The 17,472-nt window shown below is 23.4% G+C and overlaps 2 protein-coding genes across 4 annotated transcripts; both read left to right on the top strand.

The window, feature by feature from the left end:
• Positions 1-4,830: 4,830 nt before the first annotated feature.
• LOC107996584 (broad-complex core protein isoforms 1/2/3/4/5) lies at positions 4,831-12,647 on the top strand. 2 transcript variants are annotated; one of them, XM_017054733.3, is made up of 4 exons: positions 4,862-5,517; positions 6,158-6,672; positions 6,766-7,139; positions 7,241-12,647. In XM_017054733.3, the coding sequence occupies exons 2-4, from the start codon at positions 6,182-6,184 to the stop codon at positions 7,795-7,797; spliced, it is 1,422 nt and encodes a 473-aa protein (XP_016910222.1). In that variant the 5' UTR covers positions 4,862-5,517; positions 6,158-6,181; the 3' UTR covers positions 7,798-12,647. The 2 variants fall into 2 exon arrangements, with proteins under 2 accessions (XP_016910214.1, XP_016910222.1); XM_017054725.3 differs by having other exon boundaries at positions 4,831-5,517; positions 6,158-7,139.
• Positions 12,648-13,506: 859 nt separating this feature from the next.
• LOC107996521 (leucine-rich repeat and immunoglobulin-like domain-containing nogo receptor-interacting protein 1) lies at positions 13,507-17,073 on the top strand. 2 transcript variants are annotated; one of them, XM_062077957.1, is made up of 6 exons: positions 13,507-13,671; positions 13,737-13,932; positions 14,065-14,159; positions 14,290-14,412; positions 14,829-15,162; positions 15,235-17,073. In XM_062077957.1, exons 3-6 carry the CDS (start codon positions 14,142-14,144, stop codon positions 15,891-15,893), a joined length of 1,134 nt encoding a protein of 377 aa, XP_061933941.1. In that variant the 5' UTR covers positions 13,507-13,671; positions 13,737-13,932; positions 14,065-14,141; the 3' UTR covers positions 15,894-17,073. The 2 variants fall into 2 exon arrangements, with proteins under 2 accessions (XP_061933941.1, XP_016910097.1); XM_017054608.3 differs by having other exon boundaries at positions 13,518-13,671; positions 14,829-17,073.
• The last annotated feature ends 399 nt before the right edge of the window (positions 17,074-17,472 follow it).

The raw sequence follows: 17,472 nt of genomic DNA, 5'->3' as shown, positions 1-17,472 counted from the left end.
AATTATGCGTCATTTTTTAAATAAAATGTAGTATTTTTGTTTGTTTCTTTTCTCTTAAAAAGATATTGAAGTACTGCTAATTTTGATGAAATTTGTTTAAATTTAGAAAATAAGAAATTTATTTTTATTATATTTAAAATTTATTTTTATTATATTTATTATATTTTTATTATATTTATTATATTGCAAATTATAATTGAATTATAGATTTATAATGTTAATCTTTTAATGAAATATTTTAATGAAATAATTAAATATAATTATATAGTTATATTTTAGTTATATTTTAGTGATGATGATAGTGATGAATGATGGATTATAAACAATAATTCTAATGTAAAAATGACAAAATTATTATTGAAAAGTAAATAATTTATAAAATTTAAAAGTTAAACATTTATAAAAAAATATAAAAAGTACATATAGATGGATATTGCTATGAACTTATTTGAATATTTTCATTAGTAAAAGTCAAACTTTAGAATTAGTTTTTCCGAAATTGTACGAAAGTTGAGAGGGCAAGAAAATATATATGCACATGTGTTGCGTATAATAAGCCTGCGGAGATGCACTTTTAGGAAATCATGCATATACGTGGCAACATCGCACGCGAGCTCACATTCCACGTGGTCAGGACCGGTTTGCGGGTGTCGACCCACTGACACTCGTCTACACAGATAAACCTTGGCCCTACATGTAGAGTACACCTTACTTATGTTTCTTTTTATTGCAACACTAGAAACATTTTTTTACTAATTCACAGAATTGTAATTCATAATCCATAGAATTAGACAATCAAAATAATTATTTAGTTATATAATAATAAAATTTTATCAATATATAAATTATAAATTTTATACATAATTCGTAAAACGTATTACAAAAATAAAAGTCAATAAAATTAGAATGAAATATTTGTATACAACGAACATTATTATTAGAAGATTAGAAATTTGAAAAAAATAAAATCCAATAACAATTACAAATAATACAAGAACAATTGATTTATACATTAACACTTCATATAAATACACATAAAAAAAACTTGGCATGCATTGCAAGGCCATTGACCGGAGGGATTCCTGATCGATGATCGGCTACCTGCTGATACATTGTTCCCTATACAATAGCAAAAGTATTGTCGGTCTAGTAGAAACCCTCTGGCGTCAAGTGCAATTATTCCATGTAACAGTACATTTTGTTCCTATTATTCAAGATGTACTTTGCCTTGTGGTATAACCATTCATTACAACTACCGAGTGCAATGCCTCTCCATTCACTTGCGCATAGATTTCTTAGCATAATTCTATGTGTATCTTCTTTTCTCAAAATATGATGACCGAAATTTACATTATCAAAAAAAAAATTATTGTAAAATGTTACTTTTTAATAAGTTTAAAATTATAATGGTAAAATCAAAAAAATTAATAAAGATATGAAGATATAAAAGAATTATTTTATAATATTTAATATTTTTTTATTAATTGAAATTTGATAAAATTAAATCATAAATATAATTAAATATATTTATATAGTATAATATATAATATAATATTTTTTTAAAAATTAAAAAAATTTTTTTTGTTTTGCTCAGATGATTGAAGCAAAATTTTAGGATGATTTTCTAAAGAAATTAGGAGGACAAGAAGCACATGTGAAGAGAAACAGGTTTCTCAGGGATTGAAAAGCCGCTTACATCTATTTTTTTAGACCAAATCAGCTTAGATCCATATAAAACTCTCATTTTATAGAGAATTTAATATATGTGTATGTACTTCTATATATTTTAAATAGGATTCATATATCTAAGAAACTATCTATTTTATTTTTAATAAGTATTATTATTTATAATAATATTATAACATTATAAGAGTATATAAAAGTATTTATAATAATATTATTTAATATTATTATAAAATTGAATAGTAACTATTTCTAGAATTACTATTTTCTGTTTTCTTTCACTTTTATAGTTATTGACAAAATATGCAAGAATACAAAATCAAGAATTCTATATTATCTGTAAAGGCGATAAGCAAACAGTTAATATCCCTCTATCATCGCTTTGCCCAGATAGATAATGTGCAACGTTGCTATACTTATCACTAATATATTTTCTTTATTGTCTATACTTTTTCTTTTTTCATTTGAAAATCATTAATATTCCTTTTAAAGACTTCGTGGAAATGCACGCAACAACTCAAAGAAGCTTTTCGCTTGTCTTACGTTTTTTTAGTGAAAATCCAGTCGTCCTGAGACAAGAGGGAGCAAGCTGCTGCTAAATCTGGAACTCGACTGAATGTTCTATTAAATAGAACTGCGATATCTTCGAAAAATCTTATGCACACATATTCTGTAATTTCAATTTAATTTAGAATAAAAAATATATGAAAATATACAATAAATTTCAAATTTTTAATTTTTAATTAATTCTTCAAATAATACATAAATTGTGTTATTTTATTAAAATCTGATTTTTCTAAATTAAAAATTGAAAGAAGATTTGTGTTATAATAATATATTTGTGTTTTAATAATAATTAGATAATTTAATTAAATTATTTAAATTAAAATAATTAACAAATATAATTAACAAATAATTATCAAATAATATATAAATAAGTACATATAAAATAATATTTTAAATATTTTCTTTCAAATACTGTTCATATCTAAAATGCAATGTATATTGCAGTTCTATAAATATATATAATATTATAATAAATATAAAAATTTAATTTTCAATGTGGAAACAATCTAACTGAAACCGTCGTATTCACTCGTAGAATATGGAATTTTTTCAATGGCGCAACAGTATACAAGGATTCACCTTAGCAGCTACTCCCCTCTTTTTCTTCGACCAAAAGTCTCATTCGATGGCGCACTCACTTACACATTTACAGCTTCTAATCATATTCGTGTGAAACTGTACATGCATGCATGCGAGCACGCAAGAAAATGATTTTCTTTTATCATGATCTGTTTTTATCGTCTGTTTCTTTTTTTACTGTATGAACTAATCAAGATAAAATGGAAATTAAACAACATATTTTCGATTCGTTTTTAATACGCCACTTTGCAAACTTTGGTAAACAGAAAACGACGCACGTCTACGCACATTAATGCATAAAAGGAAGGGCGGAAAATGAATTGGTAAGTTCTTTTATTTGTGTTTTTATTCAATCTTTCAATTTATTTCTTATTTATATTGATTATTATTTATAAAAATTCTTATTTCATTATCGTAATAATTTAAAAATTTTTTATAATATTGGAAAAAAATTAAAAAATTTTTATTAAATGAAAAATAAAAGACACAATATCAATTATAATAAAAAAAAATTATTTGATTTTCGTAATCATGAGAAAAATTTTATAAGATTTTATATGAGAATTGAATATGATCATCGTAATAAAGTTAGGGTATGGTAGCAATTTTTGAAAACATATATAAATTTTTATTTTTTATTGTATATGTGATAAAAAACATTAATAATTAGAGAAATAAAATAAGAATAATGAAGACCATTCTTAAATTTGTAATATCTATTTAAAACTAATTATTCCATTTATATATCTATTTTGAAAAAAATTTTTTGCTTTGATTACAATTTATATATATGTATTAAAAAATTTTCGAAATATGCAGAGCATTATATAATTTTTTAATATTATTTTGTATATTAATTTTGAATAATTATACAATATGATTCTCTAATTATATGATTCTCTAAATCATTTTGAATTGTATCAAAATGTTTATAGGGTTTTTAAAAGTTTATTTATGAAAAATTAATTTTAGAAAAAAATTACAATAAAAATATTTTTAAAAAAGTGATAAAAAAATTGATCACAATTTTAATAGAATAAAGAAATCAAACCGTTGCTCAAAAACTTGGGATAAAAAGAAAATCTAATGCCATGCTGATATGCGAGTAAAAGACGTGGGTGTACACACACAGCGCCATATAGTTATATATATATATATATATACGCTTATACATGCAAGCATGCACCAGTTGCATATGTATGTGTCGTACCCTGCAGGATATTGGCCTAGACGTAGCGTGATTGGCCGATCGTGCAACCAGGGACGATGGTGTCTGTGCAAGTCTCCTTGTGCGGTTAGTCAGTGGCGTAACTTTAGTATCTGTGCGTTTTTTTAAATTGGATTTATATAATTTGAATGTTATAACAAATAAATTTAAATTAAATGCTTTCAATAATATTATAGTATCATGTAAAAAAAACAATTTTGTTTAAAGAAATTTAAACTGATATAATAATATATAGATTTAGAATTAGATTAGAAAATTGCAAGTCATTATCAATAGACTATCATAATTTATATATTTATATAGTTATATATATTAATATAATTATTATTTATATAAAAATTAATAATAATTACATTTAATAATAATTATAATAATAATTATTATAATAAAATAATAAAATAAATATAAATGATTATTATAATTATCTATATAATTATCTATCTAAAAAATAGATTTAATTTCTTAAAATTTCTTAAAATTTATAGAATCCGTAGTTAAACTTTCTAAAAATTCCCTTAAATGTTAATTTTCTTAAATTTTCTTATCAATAGACCACAGTTTATGCGCTGATAATCTGCTCATTAAATAAATGCACTAATCGCTTAACTATTTCTTTAAAGGTCAAAATTATGTACTTATTTACTCACAAACGTTTTCAGATATCGTTCATTTATTGCTAATGTCTTTCATTCATTACTAACATAAGATTTTAAAATTATAACTGAAATATTTCGCATAAAGAGTTGCCAGTTACGCCACTGGGCACACACAGCAATGGCGATAGTATACGAATACACACGTACGATCACCCCTATGCAAGAAGAGCCATGGCCATGACCAGCTCGGTTTAGTGCGTCTTCTACTCACAACTCGTCAGTGGTCGCCGAGTAGGCCATAGGAGAGGGTTCTTATTCGTATTATAATTTTATTTTGCTGCGGGTGTGCACTTGATGCCGTTATTATTATCATTTGGCTACTTAAATCTTAAAAGGAAATAACGTAACAATTACGAAAATAAATTTCAATGAAGATAATCAAATATTGGATAATAAAAATTCTGAAAGCAATAAAAACGTTGGATAGCAATAGAAAATAGATTAAAACGGAAATATAGAAAACGAAAATAAAAGTTTTTGTGAATTGTGCTTTTATAAATGAGATTTTTTAAGATTTATTTATAAAAAAAGGATTATCAATTTAATGAAAATTAAAGAAATGTGAAAAGATTCATTTTAATCAGCAATTTCGCGCATATATGCGCCCTCATACGTCATGCGCAGTTACTAAGGGTTGGATTCTCGCGGCAACATTTTTGTAGGCTGGTTCGACAGAATTGAGTGACGAATACGAGTGCACACACATGTTAACTTAATCACACATCTCCTAGCATACTCGGCGGCCATTTGAACAGCTTCGTCATACGGTGCCAGCTTTTTCAAAAGGAAGGACCGGGTTGACGAGTAAGTCTTCGCTATATTATATGATAAGTGTTTTAGATTCGCGTAAATTTTTTCTTTATTTTTTTTTTCCATTCGAAATTTATTATAATGTTATACATTGTATTTATAATTATATATATAGTAATAAATTATAATATATTATATGAAAATATAATAAAAAAATAAAAAAATATTTTCATGTTTGATTTACATTACTTTATATAATTTATAAATATTGATTAATTGATAAAATAATTAATAATTTATTTTGCTTATTTACAAATTATTTTATAATTCATATTTATTAAAATTTAATTTATGTATTGTAGAAGAATTGATGTTACTATTCGAATTTTGTATATGTATTTTACGAACAACATGCGTTTTGCACATGCGCATATGCACTTTTTATAGTTTCATATTTTATGAAATTATGCTATATAAATTTTACTTCTAATTAATTTAATAGTCAGAAAAAAAATAATAAAAAAATACAAATATTTAAAACATTCAAATAATTATTTATAAACTTTTGGATTCAAATTTTTTATTTTTTTATATGATGATATGATTTCAAAGTCTATCTATTCAAAATTTTAACAAATATATTAAAGTCAAATATAGAACGTACATATTTATTAATAATTTAATCTTATTTTAGGTTCTGTTTTACTAATTAATCGAAATGGCGAGCACTTCACAACAATATTGTTTGCGCTGGAACAATCATCGCTCTAATTTATTAACGATGTTTGATAAGTTATTACAAAACGAGGCATTCACTGACGTGACTTTGGCAGTTGATGAAGGTGCATCCGTTAAATGCCACAAAATGGTTTTAGCGGCATGTTCCTCTTATTTTCAAACTCTATTTATTGATTTACCATGCAAGCATCCAATTGTAGTATTAAAAGACGTGAAATACTCTGACATTAAAGCTATTTTAGAATATATGTATCGAGGTGAAGTAAATGTGGCTCAAGAACAATTAGCTGGTTTATTAAAAGTCGCAGAAGTATTAAAAGTGAAAGGATTGGTTGAAGAAAATAATTCTCAAAGTCATCAAGAAGAAGTGGAAACATCTATGTCTCCTCCGCCAGCCATAAGTACTAGTACAACCAGTAGTGCAGCTCATAGTAGTGGACATACATCTCCACCGCATTCTACAGGAACCACGTATAATATTTACGGCAAATCACCAATTGATCGAAATAGCCGTTTAGCGCTACCAATGTGGCCTTTATCAAGATTTCCTATTACTCATTCCAGTTCCAGCCACCAGACGGCATCACATCAACACTCCCCCATCTTAACCGGATCTTATGACAATGGTTTTGAAACTTCCCCATTGAAACGCAAGAAACTCTTGAATATGTTAATGAATAGAGACACACCGATTCTTAGAACGGTTCTCGGTCAAGGTCATGCAGATAGTTCTCAAGGGATTCCTCTCTTACATCCAGATAGTCAAGAAACTCAATTTAGAATTAATAGTAATGGTTCATCAAATGAAAATGATAGACGCAGTAATACAGATATAGTTCATGGAGAATCTGCACATAGTCCTTATACCGATGTTTCTATAATGGATGAAGACGATAAGCAATCATCGCCACAATCATATGCTCCGGATGTTAAACCAGGTAAGAAAAATAGATTTATATAGAAATTTCAATTTCTATTGAATTACAAAGAAGTCATATACATACAAATATAAAATATAACGAACTATTTTTTACCGAAGAAATGATTAACTATGTACCAGTTCAAAAGCCAGAGTGGAAACGGTATAAACAATATACAAGAAATGATATCATGTCTGCGATCGAGGCAGTACGCTCAGGAATGAGTGCTTTGCAAGCAGCACGTAAGTATGGAGTACCCTCTCGAACTCTCTATGATAAAGTGAAAAAATTAGGGATTACGACGTCACGGCCATTTAAGCGTGGCTCAAATGGTAGTGGCGCTTGTTTCCCTTATGGAATCGGTGGTAATTCAAATGGCAATATCTACAGCGGCGCACTTTCAGAAAACGAAAATGAAAATAGTAGCGTGATAGAGGATGCTGGGCCTATTCTTGATACATGTAAATCAAGAGATAGTCCTGTGGATCTAAAGATCCTAGATACTACTCGTTGTACATCTAGCCCCTCAGTACATTCCGTGAAAGAACAAAGTAACGAATATCAGGTTGAAGATCTTTCTGTAAATCGTAAGACAGATATTCGTGTGATAGTCCCGCCAACGTCAGTAATTAAAAGCGAAGAAAATATGGTTTCTAATTTTTGCAGTCACGATTAACTTAGATATATTCTTTTATTTTTCATTATTACTAGTGTGTTCATTGACAACAACTAAACGTACTATTTATCGATTAATTAAATCACAAACAAATTTTTTATAAAGTTTTTAATAATTTAAGAATACCAATTTAGAAAAAATTACATATAGATATTTATAGTGTTCGGTGAATCAAAAATAGAATTTTTATTATTTGAATTATATAGAAGTCAACTCAATCAAGATCAATCATTTGATTTCTAAAATTTGACTTCTAAATGGTTCATTTAATGATATTTTTTGTTTTATAGAACACGATGCTTTCTAATATAATCAAAAGCCAGTGTCGCAATAGATTAATGAAGCGATATAATGGAAGAAAAATGCAGTTAAATGAAAGCTAATTAAATCAATGTTTAATAAATGACTCAGGGATAGTTGATTCTTGCAACAATAAACCATAGAATATATATATATATATATATGTATATATATGTATATATATTCATAAAAATTGCGGTAAAAATCATATGATTTGATATGAGGTTTTTAAATCCTCTTCTCGAACTACCTTACACAAGACTGATTTATATGTTATGGATTCAAGAGACTGAAGTAATTGATTGTTCCAAAATTGTTAAAGTTTAATGCTAAAGATCATAAAATATATTACTTTCCCGATTTATAATAATATTCTATATATTATAAACTTATAAGTGTATAATATTTATTGTTTGAGAGTTGTTAAAGAAAAGAAAATCACATTTAATGAAATTATTCATATTTAAATATTTAATGAAATTGATCATACATATTTTTTCATATTTATAATTAATTAATTAATTAATATATGATCTTTTGCAAAAATATGCGAAATATTTTCGAAATCGCATTAAACTTTAAATATTTTTGGATCAATATATAAATATGCATTTTTTTTAAATTAATTTTAATCATTGTGATTCAATATTTTCATTTTTTTCATTTTGCAATCTACCTAGTAATTATTTTAGAATCTTTGATTTTTTTAGATTATAATATCGCGTAAGAAAAACGAAAAAAAAGAGTGTACATTATTTTAAACATTTTGTTTTTAGTTCTTTTTTTTTAAATTTCTTATTTTTAGCATTAAATGCTAAATACTATCAATAAAATATTATTATATACGAAATATATATAATCTATGAAAGAACAAAAAAAAAAGGAAAAAAGAGGTTAGAGAGTTATACAATTCAAATAATTTCATGTTATTGACTGAAAATATCACTGTTAACTTGTTACTAATTATAAGATTACATTATCGTTACTGATCAATGGCCCTGGGATACAGCTGCAATATTGCTCAATATTAATGCATAATAATTACACATAATAGAACGAACTACCTCATCGTACAACGAACAATATTGTTCATTATTAACGTTAAGACTGATAGAGCCGAATCTGCGTTACCAATTTGATAAAATCGTGTGTTTTATTTTACAATGTGTGTTTTATGTATGTATACACAACAAAAGAATATATATATATATATATATATATATATATATATATATATATATAAATCTATTTAAATTATATATTATATATATGTATTTTATATATATATATATATATATATATATATATATATATATATATATATACATATATAAATTTATATAAATTATAAAAATTATATTATGAACAGATATAAATTTTAATAGTAGTTTTAAGCATAAAAGTTACAATTTCCTTAAATAATATGGTCGATCAATGGTTGGATATAACAATTTATAAAATAATCTGATTATAGACAATTTACTATAAAAAATAGAATTAATTATAATTTTTGATTTTCTCTATAAATTGATATATTGAATTTTAATCATTTGCTCTTAAGAAACAACAAATATTTTTTTTAAATTTTACTGAATTATAAAACTGATTATTTATCTATCCATTTATACTGTTTACTTTTGCTACTATAAAGTGATATATTTACAAATCATTTATTTGAAATCAATGTTTTATTAATTTGAAATAATTTTCAAATTAATTTTCAAATTAATTAAATTTTCAAAGAAATTTTTTTTTTAATATATCAATTTTTATTAAAACATATATGATATATGATATATTAATTATATTGAATGAATGATACATAATGTTTATTTTTGGTTTTAAGTTATTAAATACAGTTAAACAGTTATGTTTATTAAATAATTTAATTAATTTAAATCATTATAAATGAAATTTGATCTTTAAATGCTAATACAAATTTAAATATATTCACATAAAATATCTTTATTGAATTATTAATTTGAACATTTATATATATAATTTGTTTCAAGCATTTGATGTTTCTTGTAATTGCATTTAAAATAAGTTATTAAATGTGTTCAATATGTGCTAAATATTTATCATATAACAGAAAAAAAGATTCTTATAACATATAAAAGGACAATATAAAGGTTTCATAATTAATAGTTACAAACTGAAAATTCATATACTTTCTTTTAAAAATTGATACCAGTCACCATAAGATCTCATTTTAAGAAGTACAAACAGAATAAAAATAAAAAGAATAAAAAATTCTATTCAGTTTTTATACAGTGAAATTTGTTCATAATAAAAATATAAGAGACTTCTACTATTGTTCTTTTATTTTTTTCCATGTTGAAACTTGTGAAAACTGTTCGTTGTTTTTAATTGTATTGCTATCTGGACAGATTTCACTGTGCCATTATTTGATATAAAAATACTCACCAATAAGTACAAAGTAAAACTGTCTTGAAATTGTATTATTTAAATGAATTTCACCTGAATATCTTTTTTTATTCTGTATAATTTTCTTTTATAAGAATTGAAGAATATAAATGAAACTCAAATAATTATTTCCATGAGATAAGATTCAGATGAAACAGAAACTTCGTGGTAGTTTTATAATAGAATTATAATATTGTACCTGTAATCCAGCGATTTTTAACCTTTTTTTCTTTTTTATTTCATTGTACATAAACAACTAAAATTCTATAAAATTCAAAAAATTTAATATATTTTTATTACTGATAACAAAAACTATACATTTTTATTAAATAGTATTTTTTTCTTATTATTGCAATAAAATGAAAATAAAATAGCTATTTTTTTCATTAAGAAAATTTTGTTTTTTTGTAATTTACTTTTAAAAAATTTTTTTAAAATTTCATTTACTTATAATAATTTATAATAAAAATATAATATAATAATGAAGTTTATTTAAAACAATAATTATTTATTTATTTTTTTTTTTTTTGACTTATGTATATGAGGTATTTTAAAAAATGATTAGATGGTTGAAAATCGCTGTTGCAAGTTAATCGCAATGCGATTATGAAATAAAATAATACTATAATGTTTTACATTCTGATTGAAATTTCACAAACTGATTATATCGTAATTCTTATTATTTTTGAAAAAAATTAAATTTTTTACTATTTCATATAAATAAATGAGTGTTATTATCTTATCACTCTCTATTGATTTCACGTTCAAATAGGATTTTTGATATAAATATTTTTTTTATAAATAAATAAAATTTGATTTTAATGATCAGAATGTAAAGCATATATATAAAAATGATTGATTATAATAAACATGAGTGATTAAATTTGTGAAAAAAGCTATTTTCTTATAGATTTAATGATTTTTTTTTTAATGATTTTGTTATGAAACATAAATGATAAAAAAATAATTAAACAACCTTTAATGATTTTAAAAAAAATAAAAAAAAATTAATTTGCAGTAGCATAGTACATTATTACTAATATTATTAAAAGTGAATAATTTGGATTGACAATGAATTAGATTTTAATCATGTAAATATTAATTTTTATCTATTTTTTTAAAATCAATTTTAAAATCAATAGAATCCATCCTTTTTTTTTCATTACATATATTTCATGGAAAGTAATTGAAAAAAATTTCATTCAAATCCGTGAGAAAATAACTTTTTGATAAATTCAAATATTAATGCCATATTATGTTATTAATATCATAATCATATTATTAAAAAGAAAAAAAATTAAAAAATAGATATAAATATAATAAAAGATGTATAATGTGCCTAAACAAACAAATAGTTCAATCTTATTACAATTAAAGAAATATAAAGTTTAAAAATGAATATTTAGATTGAAAAATATTTAAAGGATTATAGAAATATAAATATAAAAATAATTATAAAATATATTTGAAATAAAAAGAGAAAAATAAAAATAAAAAGAGAAAATATAATATTAAAATAGAAGGTGCTCAAAAACATATCAAATAAAATCTATATAAAAAATCAATAAATTAATAAAAAATATTGAACTTTGTAATAGAGAAGAAAATAGAAAACAAAGATATTAACAAATCATTATAAAATTGCAAAAATTTTAAATGGACCAAACTTAATAAAATGATTTAGCGTTGAAAATTATGTTTTTATATGTAAATAATATAAATCTTAATTATAATGTAACGCAATTATTGATGCCTTATGAAAATTAAAAATTTTAATTATATTAATCAGATTAAGATTGTATATAATTATGATTTTAAAAAAATTATAAGGAGAGGAAGGAAAAGTTGCCTTTTGCTTATCGTATATAAATTTAATATCGTATTATTTTTTAAGACTGATTTTTTTTTTGACATTGGAACTTATCACGAGAACAAGTATACACATACATATACATATGTATATGTATATACACACACATACATAAAAAATTTGCACTTTTAATTAATTATAAGTTTCTATGTTTTACATTTTCCGCCACATAATACGAGATTTCTATTATGTAAATCTATGTTACTAAAATTGTATACAAGTTTGTTATGAAATATATTACCATAAAAAATTCATAAAGAAATTGTTTATCTTTTTATATGAATAGATGTTTAAGTTTCTTCTTTGACAATAAGCGGCTAAATTTTTTTAATAATTGAGAAAGTTTTTTTAAATTTTCAACAAAAATTCATTTATCTTTTCGGTTCACAATCTTCATAATATATAATATACAATTATAGTCACGAGTAAAATTTCAATTAAATCATGAAGCAAGCAATCATTGTAAAAATAAACAACAATATATTATAATTACATAAAACAAGATTTGTATATGATTTTACTCCATATCTCAATATATATAATGTTTTTTATTTTATATTATTTTAAAAAAATTATACCATCTTATAATATCAATCATAATCATTATCAAATTCTTATAAACAAGTACAATATTTTCATATTTCAAATTCCTCGATTACTAATAATTTACGATTTGATTATTGATTTTCATCGTTTTGATGAATCGTTTCATTATATTTTGATTTACAGTCTCTTTTTTATTTTACCTTAGTTTATCTTTAAAATATCTTTAAAATATATATTAATGAGGAATGTAATAAAGAAAAGTAGTATAGAAAAAAATTAAAAAAAATAAAGAACAGTTACAAAAAAAAATAAGAATCAAAAATATTCAAAAATAAAAATATTTAAAAAGAAAAAGAAATTCAAAAGTAATAATAAATAGAAAAAAATGAGAAAAAAATAAGCAAAATCAACAAAGCGAGATGAATTACATAATAATAAAAAAAAAAGAAAAAGGATTATAAAATTAGAAATACAAAAGAAGATCATAAAGAAACGAAAGAAATCAGAAAAAGATAATAAAAATCAGATAGTCATAGGAAGATCAAAATTTTAGAAAACAATATTAGAAAACAAAAATAGATAAAAAAAAAAATAAAAAAAATCATAGAGAAATAAAATTAATTGGAAAGAACTAGAGAAAGATAGAGAGAAACAAAGAAATAGAATTATCAATGCATCAACTTTTATAATTATCAACAATCAAAAACCTATGTCAAACTATGATTTCCTAGGTCAGTACGCTTCATTCTGGTTATCTTACACTACAGTTCTGTATCTCTAATAAGTTTTATTCCAGACTACGCGCACGGAGAGAATAATTATGGGCTTGCGCAGATCGTTCAATGGGGGTGGGGGTAGTTGGCTAAGGAGAAATAAAGCCCAGAGCCCAGCCGGTGAATGCGGCCACGGATTGCAAAATTTTCCTGGTCTGTTTCGTTCTCTCGGTTAATGGTAGAATCTACATTCGAGTCAATTTGCTTCTTCTTGTAGTGGTAAGCTTTTATAAGCTTTTATATTTATATTTTCACCCTCAATCTCAGTGATATATAAAACAAGTAAACGAATTTAATAAATTTAATTTAAGATATGTCGAAATATTTTTTCTGGGACTTAACATTTTTCAGGATACATTGGAACATCGACAGCTACTTGCGACGTTTTCCTGGATGCTGAGGCATGCGCCCTAAAAACTTTGGAATTGATGTATTGCAGAGCGCAGGTACAAATGAGACAATCGCGTGTATATGCAATCATGTTCGCATTTTCTATGTGCATGACATTTACATATTTGAAAAAAAATTCTGTTTTGTAACTTTATTTCTTTTATTTATTTATTATTTTTTTTATAGATCTGCATTTATTACCTGCTGTGGATAGTGACGTTGAGTCTAAAATTTACTTTAGAACAAGAAACTACTACCGCGAAAAATTGGGATTGCTCTGCAGAATGTATTTGTCTTTCTCCGAAACAGGTAAAAATATTTTATAAAATGAATACAAAATAGAAAGATACAAAATAAAAAATATAATTATATTGTATTTTTAAAAAACAATAAAAATTCCGAATTATAAGAATTAATAAAATTTAAAAAAATTGGTAAAAAACTTTATAAAAAAAATAATTTTAATTAAAAACTTTACAGAACTATATAGTATATACAATATTAAGTTCATATGTTATTATTTTATATATAAATATTTTAATATAATTTTAAAAAATTAATAAACATTGGATTAGTTAATTGAAATTCTAAGAAAAAAAAATTATGAGAAATTAATTAGCTACATAAACAAGATATAATTATATAATAATTTATCAATGGAAATTTTTTTTGATTTTTTTAATTTTTAATAACAAAAGCATTATTGAACTAAATTAATTTTACAGGTTCTTTGCAATACAGGTGGGCTAAAAGATATTCCCACCCAACAGTTACCTCAAACAATAGAGGAACTTTCCTTAACAAAGAACAATTTTCCAATAATAAAAGGAGATGCATTTGCTGGCTTAAAACTGTTACGGAAATTAACGATGGATGGTAATAATATATCGACAATACGTCCGTTCGCATTTCGAGGTTTAAATAAATTGCGCGAACTTTCTATTCAGCATACACCTTTACCATTCATCGAAAAATTTTCATTCGCAACTTTACAAAACGTATCAGTATTATTATTGGCAAATAATAAAATACGATATATCGAGGGTTATTCATTTGCCGGTACATCCAACATTCGTGTAATACTATTGAGCAATAACCCATTACTCAGAATCCAGAGTCATGCATTTTCAGGTGTAACAAATATAGTTCGCTTAATATTTCCGTCAGGAATAAGAACTATTGAACCAGATGCATTCGATGGCTTACAACATGTTGGACTTTTAAAATTAACTTATATGGACTTGTCTTCCCTGCAATCTTACACGTTCCGTGGCTTATCCTATGTGCATTCATTGAATATTCAGGAAAGTGACTTGGGCATCGTTGAGAAGGACGCCTTCACTGGACTTGCTCATGTTGATAGACTGAATATATTAAATAACAAAATCGATCTAATCGAAAAATTGTTTCTACGATATGAAAATAGTATAGAGATGCTGAGATTTCATGGAAATCATGTTTTGGAGGCACCTCGTCATGCCAAAGACATTAATTTAGAAGTGAGCTCTATTAGCGCTATCGATAACCATTTTCCTTGCGACTGTCAAGCTCACAATGTATTAGAAAGCGATTTTGTCAATGGAACTATTACCGAGTTTCAGAAAAAGAATTATTGTATCTCTCCAATTGAATACAATGGAAAACCGATGAACTTTGTAGATTTTAGTCTAATTGCCAAATGTCATGATAATGTCGTCCAAGATAATCTGGGTTCTGGAGTTGTTGGAATTTTTACATTGCCAATCACTTTGTTCCTCATTCTTTTGTTCTCTATGAATTTCTTTCAGTAAATTAAGGTTAGCTTTATAAGATGCACATCGTTGAAATATAGTTAATTGGGAACAGTTTTAGCTATTTTATGATTTAGATATAAAATTTAATACCATATTATTAATTTGTTATTCTTATAAATTTAAAAACGAAAAATGAAACAACAATTAATTTTTTAAAATTATTAATCTCTTCGATAAAATCATCGATTTTAGTTCAACAATCGTTAAACATTAATTATTAATAAATAATTATATAATTAAATAATATAAATAATATAATTAAATAATATAAAATAATTAATAACTGACATATCGAAGAGATTAGTAATATTAAATATATTTAATATATAATATAACACACATCCTAATAATATTTTTTAGGGCTTGAATGAAAATTTTTGACACATTTTTTTTATTTTAAATTATTTTCATATATATAATATAAAATATTAACATAATATAAATAACTTAAAATTAAAATTTTTTCAATTTTATTTTATATAAAACAAAGTAACGACTATAATAATAGCAATTTTAATAAATGTTTAATATTGTTGAACTTCTATCATATGAAATCATTGCCAAGAAACTTTTTCCATTTGATTATTATACTCGTACATTTTAAACATACTATGAGCTTTAATATATCTAGCTAGCAAAATTGCATTAATTTCAAATTTATTCTATAAATTATAGAAGCAAATTCAGAAATAAATGATTTGTTTATTAAATCATTTTTAACCTATCCCTTAAATTATTTTTAATCTAATCTGAAGATTTATTACAAAAGCATCATTAAAAAATATATTTTCAACAATTTTGATTATAGATTATTTTTTTAAATTTAATATCAATTTAAATTTTTTACAATTTTTGTATCACTTACATATATATACTCATATATAGGAAATTATTTTCTTAACTGTTTTTGAAATATTTGTTAATATTAAGATAATATATATAGTATGTTTATTTCGAATATGTTAATTAAGGAAATTTTGTTAAATATTTTATATAATGTAATTTTTTATTATATCTTTGATTATATAAAAACAACCAGAATTAAATAATTTATATCAACAATAATGAAAGTATGTAAACAATATAAAAATGTAAGTAATCAATTTATGTAACAATTCTTTGGCAAAAAATTTGCATTATTTTGAAAGAAATAAATATAATAGTGCTATTATTCTTTTTTTACGAGAATTTAATTCTTATTGCAAGAATATTTTTTTTAAATTTATAGATTTAAATTATTTGTAGATTATAAATGTCTTTTTTAATAATAATAAAATTTTATTATTATTAATTTTAAGGAATTAAATAAAAACATTTCAAATCTCTGAATATTAATCTATCATATGAATTTTTACATAGTCTTTTTTATATAAAAAAGATTACTTTAATAAAAAGAATCCAATTTTATCATTTTATGATTTAAATCATGTTTTTATATATAGTATTTTCTTTAATGTTCAAATTTTTAAATCATACAATTACATTTTTTATCGAAGTTTTAATTAGTCGAAAAACCTATATATATTTAAGTATATAATGAAAAAAAAAAAGAAAAAAGTTCTTTAAATGTAAAATT

This window comes from Apis cerana, linkage group LG8, assembly GCF_029169275.1.
Source record: "Apis cerana isolate GH-2021 linkage group LG8, AcerK_1.0, whole genome shotgun sequence".
Classification (NCBI taxonomy): Eukaryota; Metazoa; Arthropoda; class Insecta; order Hymenoptera; family Apidae; genus Apis; species Apis cerana.
The sequence above is the reverse complement of the archived record's forward strand: the minus strand, read 5'-3'. Positions and strand labels throughout refer to the sequence as shown.